Here is a 13,518-nt window from a genome sequence, read left to right as displayed (position 1 = left end):
GGAAGGCCAAATAAAGTGCTTTTGCGTTCGCCTAGAAACACACAGCGTCTCCCTGACATGCTGCTTCAACACTAACTGCGGTTACTGAAACCACGCCTTCTTTCTTTGCGTGCACATTTGGGCACATTATGCAAATATTCACACATAGTGAGGTAGATATGTGGGGGCGTGTTAGAACGAGCCATTTTAGGGGGGTGTGGCAGAGTCTTAACTTTTATAAAGAATATCTCTTTGGATTTGAGACTTTAGTCTTTGCAACTTCAGGGATCTTATCTATGCACAATCAGCTTGTAACTCTCCAAAGAGAAAGGAAAACTTGAAATCGCATCATATGACCCCTTTAATTTATCAGGATTTATTTTCAATTTTAGTCTAGCTCTGTGTTCATCTGATTCCAAATTCAGATGATCATTAAATTTAGGAGGTATTTCTAATTAAAAACATCACAAATGTCGATTATGTATTAATTTTGATATTTGATTATTCTGAAAATCCCATACTTTTAATTATTCGTTCATCAACGTCCTGGTATTGCTTAGTAGTTCACTTGGCCAACGGTGAACACATGGCACAAACTCACCAGTTCTGTACTTACTCATAGGATACAGGGTGATCATAAGCAGCATACTGCTAATAAATAACTAAAAGTGTATTTTTTCTATAATCACTAAAACTGTTACTTAAGTCAGTGACAGTCAGAAATCGGAAGTCCCTAAAGATGTCCCCCATGGTCCATTCATTGGTACTTCGGTATGATCTATCCTGATCAGAGATCAGAATAAATCAAGTATATCAATTTATTATTAGTCAGGTAAAAATGTATCATGCCAATTACATAATTAACACTGGAACCGCTGTATACCTAAAAGAGCCAGCAGGTAAATTTTACCCACGCACATGGCAACTGTATTTATATGGCTAAATAACAGATTATTTCACTGTATTATGCTACTGTCTTCACAAAGAAGTGTCTAGAGTCATGAAATGATTATGTCTAGTCATCAACTATATTTTTATCCTGTTGTTTTATGTTCAAGAATTATTAATGCAGGCTACACTAATCCATAATGGTCAGTAGCCTAAGCTAAAATAAAAAAAGCCTGCATTGACAATGGAAATTAGAAGGTAGTAGCCTAAATATTTGGGTGGTTTAATATTATAATACAATGTCATTAATGAATATATTAAGATAACCCATGCTATGAATGACTTAAAAAGTCTATAGACAATAATGAGCAATAATAATTCACCACACTGCATAGGATGATGCGATGACAAATTCAAGTGCACAGCTTCACCTAAATATTTATTAATTTGTTTAGTTATATCATTTATAATTTGAATAAGAGAACAACACCATTAAACTTTGGGTAATCAAAAAATGGTTTTATTCATTACATCATACAGATCAGATTTTTTTCTTCTTCAAGAAATGGCCAGACTAGAATAGCAACACAGTAGTGAACAATAAACAATATGGCAAGACAACAATTAAATAATTAAACCAAAGTTTGACCAATTAGAGTAACGTTAGGCTAAAACATGTAAATATGATATCTGGATCACTGTCAGATGGAGCCGTCAGATGCTGAGCCGAGCCAGGACGCATAACTTACCATCAGACTCCATCACTCATGGCATTTGGTGTTTCTAATACCTACCTTCCATACATCGCCTTTGTTTTTGTCATTTTGACTTTATTTATGAAACTCATAACCGCTAAATCAGTGAGTGAAAGGCGTTGCCTACAAATGTACAACGTTTAAAACATAAGCAGCAAGAAAATGACAGCGCGAAAATACATGCTAGCGGGTACATTTGACCCGCTGCCGCTTATAGGTATTTTTTTTATCTGGTTTTATCTAAATAATTTTTAACAACATTGGATTGTAAATTACATAATTTTAGTAAAAGTCAATGTTGTATAAAGGGAACCTTCTCTGTAATGTTGATGCTGTATGGGGCTAAAAGGGGGACACTGGGGTATGAGTTCCTGAGTAAAGTTCTGAACGTGAGCATTACGTTGGTTTCTGGCTCGTTATTAAAGATAGCTAATGCAACAGTCAATGACTGGGAGACTTGAATGTTTTATTTTAAATCTGTTATGTACATTTGAAAAACAGCCACGGGTAAAATTGACCCTGTGGCGATTCTAGTGTTAAACAATTAGAAGCCAATTCAGAATTAAATTCAGTTCCAATTCAGATAAATACATAACATCAATTAAGAGATTCATAACTGACAGCAGAGAGACAGCATGTTAGAGTTTTAGTGCAGAGACACACATGTATTGTGTGGGGGTTATCTGGTTACAGAATCCCCAAGAAGTGTTTTGTCACTTCGCTTATGTACCCAGACCAGAAACAAAGAAATCTTCAAATCAGTTGTAAAAACAAATACATTTTGGTTTGTTAGGTTTTCATGACCCAGGGTCGTACCTGGCCAGAGAAAAGGAAAACATTCTCACAGACCCTGAGGGAGACACACCCCTCAGCATCCGAACAATTCTTCAAAAGTTTTTCTCATAATATACGTGACTACTATGAAATTGAGACCATTTTACCAATCACACAGAGACCTTTAGAACAAAACTAAACATGAAAAGGTTAAAATCATATATTCTTAAGATATAATCACCACAAAATGTAAGGAGAGCAACTTGAGTTCCACTTGGTCACTTCCAAGTCAACTTTCAGTGACCTGGGCCATATGTCCATGAGGGAAGGAGGGGGGCTTAAGGATGGGTGAAGGGGCAGTTGAGTAGATCTTCTCTTCAGATTAGAAAGTTTATTGTTTTGATGCATGGCATCTGTTTTGAGTGAGTTCCTGACATTTGGTTTTAATGAGAAGATAATTTAGCCTCTTACAGTATCAAACAAGCCCTGGGGCTAAATTATGAAAGACCATAGTATCCAAGCTCTAATGTGACAGTTTTTCTCAGTCACTTCAGTGCATTTCTCGAATCATCCTTATTATTTGCTAAAAAGTTATGTGCATTTTTCAAAACAATTCGTATGAACAGCACCACACAATGGATTACCTGTAAAAGCCTTTGACTTACTCAAATCGTTAGTTCATTTCTCAAAAGTAAGTATTTATGTCAATGAACATAGCCTATCAGTGCCATCAGAATGAAAAGTCCTGGGGCCTCATTTATAAAATTTGCGTACGCACAGATTTGATCCTAGAGTGTGCGTAAGATAAAATCCACGGCGATGTTCATATTTATAATAACGGTCTTTGACGTGGAAAAGTACTTACCGCCACGTCAGGGTCTGAGCAGGCGTAGGCACTTTTTCTTGTGGCAAAGTCGGAGTACTGCAGCTTTTTGAACATCTAAGCTGCAATAATAAAAAATGTGGTGTACGTGCAAGCACCGAATTCATCATAAACAACAAAGATGCAGTGTAAGTGATTAAAGGGGTCATATGATGCGATTTCAATTTTTCCTTTCTCTTTGGAGTGTTACAAGCTCTTGGTGCATAAAGAAGATCTGTAAAGTTGCAAAGACTAAAGTCTCAAATCCAAAGAGATATTCTTTATAAAAGTTAAGAGTCAAAAACACGCCTAACGTTCTAACACACACCCCCCCCCCCCCCCCCCCACGTCTACGTCACGATGAGGGAAGATTTGCATAACGCCGCCCAAATGTTCACGCAAAGAAAGAAGGCATAACTTTTATTCTCGCTGTAGTATTGTTGCCGCCGCCATGTCGTGAAGGCACTGTGTATTTCGTTGTGAAAGCGAAACTACTTTGTTTGGCCTTCCAAAAGAGGACGATATCTGCTTCGTCATGCCTGGAGCTGATCCGTGCTGGTCCCTGAGGAAATACATAAACTTTGCGCTGTGGATCGCCGGATCGGCTTTCACTGTGGACGAAGCGGAGTCCAGCCCGGGGTCGTCACATGTGGTTGTCGCAAGCCCGCCGGACGCTCCTTCGTTGAATCCGCCAGCCGTGCCGTTATCACGCCCGCCTGCCTCTGCTCACTCAAGCCAGCCTCCGTATACTCTAGGCCTCCGACCTCCGCTCACTTAAGGCCGCCGTGTGTGACGCTGTGTTTAGTTGTGAAAGCGAAACTACTTTGTTTGGTCTTCCAAAAGAGGACACAACTAGAAATCAGTGGTTAAGTTGTATTTACAACACTGTTCCAGAACAGTTCAACCCAAACATTCAGATGTGTGCAGCACATTTTATGGAGGACTGTTTCCTGATCCTGGGAGAGTAGACTACAATGCCGGCTGTTCTGACTCAAAGACTGTAAGTACGTTTTTTTATATTTAAAGAATTAGCCACTGAGGATTCAAACGCGAGTTTTGAGCAGTGTAGAGTAGGACTTGTTGTTTGTCATTTCTCTGATCACAAATGCAGACATGGTTTTATGTTTACACGGCACGATGCAATGCAACGCGTAAAAATACTGTATAAGTCATTATAATCCATAATTATGTCCCCACTGGATGCAACAAATGCCTCGTGTGTAATGGGTTTTAATGTTTTTGTCTCGTCGCTCCGGCCTGACAGGGCATAACAGTATGGTGAGGGGTGTAACATTTCCGTCTCACGCTTGAGGTATTCGGCCAATCACAACGCTCTGGATAGCTGGCCAATCAGACCACACCTCGCTTTTCAGACCGATGAGCTTTGTAAAAATGTACGCGTTTCAGAAAGGCAGGGCATAGAGGAGAAACAATAATGTGTTTTTTAACCTTAAACCGCATAAACACATTTCATTACACCAAATATATAAAATAATGTTCTTTTTAGCAGCATCATATGACCCCTTTAAATTGTGCAGTGTAGTCAGATTTTTTATTAACGGGAGTTTTTGTGAGATTAAACTGACCTTTTTGTTGAGAGTTCTTTACTCACTTTCTGTACACAGTTTATTACTTGATTTTTTTATTTTTTTATTTTACAAGATAACTTGCAAAGTCTTGATTTACTACTAAAATAAAAAATAAAAAAGCATAAACGCATCTCTGACTGTTTTGTCTGTGTAGCCTATAAGAATAGGCCTATGTCGTGCAATAATGGTTTTAATATATTCTATTCAGTAACATTGTAAACTGTTTTTATTTATAACATTTGCTGCTTTGCTTCTGTGAAAATGAATAGACATCAGCCTTAAACTTTTTTTTTGCCATTTACATCAGTTATATTTGTATAAAATACACTATATATTTTTGTGTCAGTACATTAAAGGCACATTTGAGCAGCATTAGTAAACTGTGTAAATATAAAGAAATGCCAAATCACATGCAGGTTTTTTTTCAAACCGGAGACCATAATCGTTTGATAATTAATTTTATTATGATATGAAACGTCCAATTTTTCTTTCAATAATGTTTTTTAAAGTTTTGCAAGAATTTCGTGATACTAAACTTTTTATTAGTTGTCATACCAAGTGATTTTAAAAGTAGGATGGCTCACTTTTTATAAGATGACTGAAAATGTTACTTGAATTCGTAGTTTATTCTTACTTTTGGAAACCTAATTGTTTTATTATTATTATTATTATTATTTATGTTGTTTCTAGAAGTAGTAATTTTGATAATGGTCAATAGAAAAAATATAACCACGCACACATTGTTTGTCCACAGAATAATTACACGTTATTAAATATAAAGCGTCCCCGCACAAACCTTAAAATTAAAGTTAAAGTTAAATGAATTTATTCATTCATAAATTAGTTTCCACAAAGAACCCATTTGTTCACTTTTAAGACGTTACTGTTGTGATTAGTAATTAATTGGTTATTCTTTATTAACTGGTCATAGTTCACAAGTAGTTCTCAATGAGCATATTTTTATTTAATAATTATCAAATATCTAATAAGGAACTACCTTTGCCCTAAATTTGCTACTACTTACTGCTTAGTTAATCTTGCTCCTCTATTAGTTAATAGTATTAAGTTAAGTGTTAATGTAGTACTACCTATTACTTCCTGTATAGTTACTTGTTAACAACGGACCATTGTTCTAAAGTGTTACCGAAGGTTTATATGCAACATTTTATAAATGAGGCCCCTTGTGCCATTGTTCACAAACAAGATAGTCAAAATGCTTTGTCATGTTGTCAATATAACAGTGCACTCTGTTAGTATCACCTGCTGTAAACTATGGCAACAGTTTGGATGACAATTACTGTATTAAAACACAGAAGGCTGCAATTGTATGCCATATATCCATTTTTTTTTAAATACACATTACTGTATGTGGGACATTGATTGAAAGAGACTGGATAGGATTCCCAGTTACACTTTTACTAGTGGTCTGACAAAAAAAAAACGTATAATATCATTGTGATATAAAAAAGAAATATGGGCACAAAGGCGAAAACACAAAATTAGAAAGTCCATTGTCAGAATTTTTAACTCTTGTCCTCTGTCTATATATGCTTTCCAATTGAAGGATCATGAGATGCACCTTTGAGGTATTTCAGATAACTTGTTTATCATTGGTTGATCTACATTCTCTTCATTACCGAAAGTCAAGATTCCCTTGCACAATTCATAGCAAATTTACAAAAAAACTCATAGAAATGTGTAGAAAATGTGATCAACCATTTTGCATTTAATGACTTATATGATGAACTAATGACTAGATGTTTTGAGGGGTAAGACTATTGCACAGAGAACTATATAATACATTTTGAGCAACACGACATTAGCAACGGATAATGTAGGAAACCGCAGACAAATGTATATAATTAATTGCATGAATCTACCAAACCAATCACAACTTGTTCAAAAGAACAAGAAACTGCTTTTATGATGTGCACAGGTGATTAGATAATGTGGAGGTTAAACAAGTAGTTTTGAGAATTTCATTTCTGAGAAATGCATCAAAGCGACTGAGAAAAACTGTAACTCTTGTTCTTTTGGTGCTGGGGAAATTAAAGTATCATGAAACCCTAAGACACCTTTTTTCATATATGTACAGGTTGCACATCAGTGAAAACTATAATAGCACTCATTATGTCTATTATTAAGGGAAAAGTGGTTATTTTTTTATTGTATATTTTTTTGGAGCCATTTTGTTCTTCTGGTTCAAAAAGCAGAGTTGAACCAACGTCATGAAAAGTGACTTTATGCGTTAAACGCGACTGTAACAATGGCTGCATCCAAATTGGCATACTTCCCTACTATATAGTAGGCAAAAAACAGTAGGCGAGCAAATGAGTATGTTTGAATCCTCAGTATTCATAAAAGAGTAGGCGAAAATTGCACTAATTCTCACGAGATTCGGATGTAGGTATACTTAATTTGCGTTCTAATATGCCTACTTACCCACTATATAGTAGGAAAAAAAGAGTATGTGAAGAAAGAAGTATGTTTGAAACCTCAGTATTCATAAAACAGTAGGCGAGAAATCCCCGAGTGTCCTACTGCTTTAGCCCAGATTCTGAAGTGTTCAGCGATAGACGCTTTTCTATCCCAGAAACCCACGGTAGAGAATACATCATCATCGAACGTGATGGAGAACAGCGTTTTTATAAATGTGAGTATTATAAACCAAAAACACGGTTCCTTGTGTTAAAATCACATTTGTTGAGCTACTGTATAGAAAATTATTACATTATGAACATTTTATTACAATAATAATGTAATTCTTCTTACATTATGTACAGTTTTTACACTATGTGCAGTTATTACATTATGAGTTGCTACACACGTACATCTCCAAAGTGCATTTACATAAACCATACACATCTTAAAGACACTTAAATGTCTATTTAATATGCGACAGAAACCTGTTCTAAATGAATTGCATATGAGCACATCACAACATGAGCAGACATCTGAGTGAGTGATGTATGTGTGCTATTATGTAGAATTCACTGTTGTCAATGAATGCAAGTAATGTTAATAAACAAATCTCCATGGAGTAACTAAACATGTTATCTATTTCATTTGTCCATTAGTACTGTTGATAAATTGAGGAACATTATGTGTTGGATAAAAAGTGAGTAAGCAACTACCTTAACATGTAATTGTAGTATTGAGCAGATAAATCACAGAGGAAACTTGAATCTTGTCTGGATGTTACAGGGACAGATGAGACACACGTGTGTTAATCTGGTGCAGAGTTACTGATGAAGGAATGCTGCCATCAAAGGCTTGAGTGAGTACACTACAGAAATTAATAAAACATCTTTTAAATCTTAAGTTGTAGTTTATTTTAATTGTTGTAATTTCAAACAGGGCTATTGCAGCGCTTTTCTGATTCTTGATTGCTGTGCATTTGATGCAGAGCTTTTGTGGTGGAGCAGGTGATGGTGGCATTTGTGGGGGGAAAAACAACAACAACACGGGAAAACCTGAATCAAAAATATAACGTAAGATCATTTTGTTATTTCTAATACAGAAATCAAATGACATTGTGCAATTAAAATGTCTGCTTTTGTATTGTGTTTGTGCATCTTTGTGGGATCTGAAATGTCTGCAGACTGGTGTGAGCAGTGAGGATGGAGAAGTCCACAGCAGCATCATGGAAATGGTCCAGTGCCATGGATGAGATGCTCCATCACTCCACCTGCTCTTACTGCCTCATCAGGACCAGATGTTGCTGTGGTCTCTTCATCATCAGTGACCCCAGAGCCAGCGAGAACATATAGAGAAAACTAAAAGACATTGAGGATATGATTTTGGTCAAGTTTGTTCTGCTGGTTTCTGTTCATACAACATCAGTCAATGGAGCCCGAGTTTCAGAAGCTTCAAAAGCATCATAAAATAATGTCATGAAGCTTCTGAAAATCAGTCTCCCATCGACTGATATTGTATGAACAGAAACCAGCAGAGGACAAACTTAACTAAAAGCACTTTTTGTGTTCATAATTTTTTTTTTTTTAAAACATGATTGAACAGCATTGAGGCTGAAGTGTTGATGACTGAATTTACATGTTTGCTCTTACTGCCTCATCAGGACCAGATGTTGCTGTGGTCTCTTCATCATCAGTGACCCCAGAGCCAGCGAGAACATATAGAGAAAACTAAAAGACATTGAGGATATGATTTTGGTCAAGTTTGTTCTGCTGGTTTCTGTTCATACAACATCAGTCAATGGAGCCCGAGTTTCAGAAGCTTCAAAAGCATCATAAAATAATGTCATGAAGCTTCTGAAAATCAGTCTCCCATCGACTGATATTGTATGAACAGAAACCAGCAGAGGACAAACTTAACTAAAATCACTTTTTGTGTTCATAAAATTTTTTTTTTAAAAACATGATTGAACAGCATTGAGGCTGAAGTGTTGATGACTGAATTTACATGTTTGGATGACCTAAACCTTTAAAGCCCCAATATGTAAGCATTTATATTGCATGTTTACATTTACATTACCTTGAAGAAATAAACTTTAAGAAATAAGCAGCTTTATTGAGCGTTTGTGCCCAAGACACAAAAAAGCATTTACAAAAATCATATGTACATTTATGCATTTGGTCTACACTTTTATCCGAAGTGACTCACAGTTCTCTTATTACATGGACCCCCAATCCCCCTGCAGCAACCTGGAGTAAAGAGCCTTGCTGAAGGACACACCGGTGGTGACGCCTGCGGAGATTGTACCAGCAACTTTCTGCTTATCAGCTCACTACACCACAAAAGTAATGAAGCCATATCAATAATTAGCATGTAATTGTAAACCTATGAAATGAAATGTTTGCTGACAACATGAGACGTAAAATGTTTTTTCTCTTTGTAAATGTTTTACAGATAGTCATGGAGAGTCATGGAGAGCAGCACACAGATGTTTGGAGCAGACACAGCAGCAATCAGATTGTCCTACACATGTTCTCCTGCTCTTGTTCAAGATTGAGTGTTCAGAGAGGATGAGGAAGACCACGATGACGGCCCTGAACCACACAGAAAATGATAGCCTCGATGTCCCTTTCCCATCCATGATCAGATTCAGTCTGACTGCAGCAGTGAGGGACGTGATGGACGGCAGAGACAGCTGAAGGTGGACACAGTGGTTAGCTGCTTCATCAGAATAAAGCTGCAGAATTGACACAGCTGTGTTGAGATGGCAGTAGGATGTGGGTTCACCATCTGTAAATATGTTTGAATAAAGCTTTGTTTCATGTGTCGTTGACTTGTATTTATTTATTTTCATGGTTACTTTTATTCATTAATTTATTAACTTATTCATGTTTCCTGTTGTTGTCAGTAAATAAAATATAATTGTTTAACTTATGCATTAATTCATTACTTGACTGAAAATTGAGATGTAATCACCTTGGCTTCATTTAGTGTGTAGTCATGCATAGCTATGGCATTTGAAAAAAAAATATTATTGGTCAGCATTTATATTATTATTGTTCATAAGTGTTGGGGTGGGCTTGCAATGCATTCTGAGGTAATCTTAATTTCTAAGTAGTAATACTTAAATTTTTCGAGTGTAAAATCAACAGTCTTTTTCAAAGGCAAACTTACTAGGTAGGGTTGTTGTGTAAAGTGTTACTGATGCTATGAGGTGTTTGTGCACCTGTCGCTCTTATTTTCCTTTTTATTATTATTACCGCAGAACTTATAATTGCATACAAGCTCAGAGAAAGATGGTAGTATCTTTAACAATGAACAATCATAATGACAAAAAAAACCATAACTATAATGGGTTTGCGCACATCATAATATGAGATTATATACACAGGAAAAAAAGGATTAAATATCTTTGAATAATCATAATATATTTATACTCATAATGCATGAAAAATTGCATGTTGTTGTTGTTATTTATAAGCCTCAGCAGTGCTTAATTTGTAAATTGCGAGGTCCCGGAAGAAAGCGGGGTAACGGATCCGGCATGTGATTACAGGAGGGAGAGGCATTCGCGCAATCACATTGGTGGACCAGTTTAAGTGATTAACAGCGTGCATCAGTTGCTTTTAGGGCCCTTATGGTCATGAATAAGGTCATGAACCTGGAAAAGCCATGACATTTTTAAACAGCAATTTCCAGGCATGAAAAAGTTGTGGAATTTTATTTTACAAATCTCTGTATAATAATTATATTTAATCAGGTCCTACATTTCGGTGGGGGATTGTGTATAGTTATATCGCATAGCTTTACTAATTCCCGCAGCTTTCAAGTTTATAATGAGGGGAATTCCTGCATTTATTCAATATAGCATGTAGGTTAGAATAATAAAAATAAATCCACACATACTGTGGTGTTACCACACAAACTATAAGATTAAATCAGAGCAGGCTTCACATCAGCGCATCTTGTCTGCACTACAGAGACCACGCTGCGATACTTTCACTTGCATTTCTGGACAGCTGACAGAAATGTCACTTGACTAATCGGGTCATTGTTGCATTGTCACAAAAATTTATAATTTGCACATATTTTTAAGTATTTTAAGCCATTTGGTACTCGCGCTCCAAAGGCTGTATTCTGTGCGCGCACTGTCACATCCAAATTGCGCGCTTATGCGTCACATATAAAGCCGCCTAGCGAGTATTATATAAGAGTTATTTTTCGTAGTTTGTTGAGTTTAAGCGACCAAATACACACACGTGTCTAAATGGCCGTCCTGGCGAGTGTCCTCTTTAATACATAGGTTCCTAAATGTAAACAGTTGTGAAAGATAACGTGTTTAAAAAAATGTGTAACAGTATGGATCCGTGCATTCGGTCTTGTGAGAGCAGCCTCATGTGAGCAGCTGTTCACATGTTGCGTCTTTTGCGCGCTGAAGTTGTGCGGCAAGCGTGCTCATAAGATTTTTCAAGAAATATATGCACGCTATAGGTCAGCACGAACGTCTTTCATTGGCGCGTGAGGAGGGGGATCCGCCAAAATTAGGTGCCATGTGTTGTGCCCAATTCGGACCCCGGCCAGATTATTACTCCCCTAGTATTGGATACAGATAGATGAATTAAACCTGTCCCTCATATCTATTAAGTTGTTGCGCTTGTTATATCAGATCACATGATAACCTGAACATGGCAGATGAAGTCCGGATCGCATTCATACTTTATGAGATTTGGCTGTAGAGTACTCTTTTAGCGCTTGTCAAGTAAGTACTTTTTGAAATTAAGTACCTACTCATCAAATATTGGCTGCGTCCGAAATTGCATACTCAATATTAACACCACATGAAGCGCGCATGAGAGAGCGGATTCGGCACTGAACGCCGCGATGAATTTAACAAAACTCACTGTGCGGATCATAGTTCATATCCGGACAGGAGCAAGCGTGCTTTATGTTATATGAAGATATTTCATATTCGCTCGTGCTCCAGTCATGAACCAGCACCGCGTATGCGCACATATCACATCTTCTTCAAATAAAAGATGCGCAAATAAGGACGCTAATAAAGTGGTAAATCTGATCATGAACACACATGACGGATTATTGTGATACACAGCAAACAATGATATAGACCGAAAATTCAAAGAAAGGTAAAAACTGACATGGGTCATTTGTTTTGAGAATGTAGTGCTGCTAAACATGAAAATATTATTAGAACTTTTAAATGTTATTTATTTTTCAAATAGACCAATAATGATCCAGCGTCAGTATGGACTGGTCTGAGGAACATCACCATGTACAAGACACCACCCCCACAGCTTGCGGAGAATCAACAACTGGCTGACGATCTGAATGTGTTTTACTGCAGATTTGAAAAGGATCGTCTACCACCCCCCATCCGCTCTGATCTGCACTTCACACCTTCACCTACCACCCCTGCAACCCCCCTCCCTCCCTCCCCCACCATTCAACCTGTGTTTAAGGTCTGTGTAGAGGATGTGAACTGGGTCTTCAGGAAGCAGAAATCTAGAAAAGCTTCAGGACCAATATATGTGCTTATTTATTCAAATAATAATTTATCAAAACATATTGGGTTTGTTCATGATAGTTGTTATCTAATGATAAGATTTCTTGAGAGTTCATTATTATTATTATTATTATTATTATTATTATTATTATTACATTTTTTAAAACATATCAAGTTGGCCCCATCTGTTTTTTTTTTCTTTCTTTCTTTCTTTTTCTGCTCATGTTTTAATATTAATTTGTCTGTATAATGAGTGTGTTGTAGGTCTGTCACAGACAGGCACAAAATCACTTTCCAGAACATTCTTGTTCACCGTTCCTGGCTGGTGGAATGATATTCCCACCCCTATCCAGAATGCTGAATCCCTGGCAATTTTCAAGTGACAGCTGAAAAATCATCTCTTTCAATGCTACTTGACTTCATCCTAAATTTATAAAATAAAAAAAAACTTTGTCTTTCTCTTTATTTATTCCTTCCCTTTCTAGCTTGTACTTATTTGAACAATGCCTAAAACTTGGTATTACAAGCACTTCCTGTCTCTGTTTGCCTCTTTAAGAAGAATCGCTTTATGCATTACAAACTGTCAAACACATCTTACCAGCAAACATACACTCGTTTTCATCCTTCTCTCCACTCTCTGAGGCAGAAGTCTCTAAACTCATCCTTTCCAATCATCCTACTACTTGTCCGCTTGATCCTATTCCATCTCATCTCCTTCAAGCCATTTCTCCTGCC

At 36.8% G+C, this 13,518-nt stretch overlaps 1 protein-coding gene across 4 annotated transcripts in view; it reads left to right on the top strand.

Annotated features, from left to right (window-relative positions):
* The window catches only part of LOC107561090 (zinc finger protein 239-like), a 41,828-nt gene that overhangs the window by 20,138 nt on the left and 8,172 nt on the right, over positions 1-13,518 (top strand). For 2 of the 4 annotated variants that reach the window (XM_016245441.1, XM_016245440.1), the window contains exons 2-5: positions 8,052-8,124; positions 8,254-8,338; positions 9,508-9,607; positions 9,717-10,037. In XM_016245441.1, the coding sequence (XP_016100927.1) occupies positions 8,096-8,124; positions 8,254-8,338; positions 9,508-9,607; positions 9,717-9,961 (459 nt within the window). In that variant the 5' untranslated portion in view covers positions 8,052-8,095 and the 3' untranslated portion in view covers positions 9,962-10,037. Of the gene's footprint in view, positions 1-7,995; positions 8,125-8,253; positions 8,339-9,507; positions 9,608-9,716; positions 10,038-13,518 lie in introns of those variants that run through there. The other 2 variants (XM_016245442.1, XR_001605800.1) reach the window with 2 other exon arrangements.

This window comes from Sinocyclocheilus grahami, unplaced genomic scaffold (assembly GCF_001515645.1).
Source record: "Sinocyclocheilus grahami isolate Dianchi unplaced genomic scaffold, SAMN03320097.WGS_v1.1 scaffold757.1, whole genome shotgun sequence".
Taxonomy (NCBI): Eukaryota; Metazoa; Chordata; class Actinopteri; order Cypriniformes; family Cyprinidae; genus Sinocyclocheilus; species Sinocyclocheilus grahami.
Note: the sequence above shows the minus strand (reverse complement) of the source record. Positions and strands in the feature narration are given on the sequence as shown.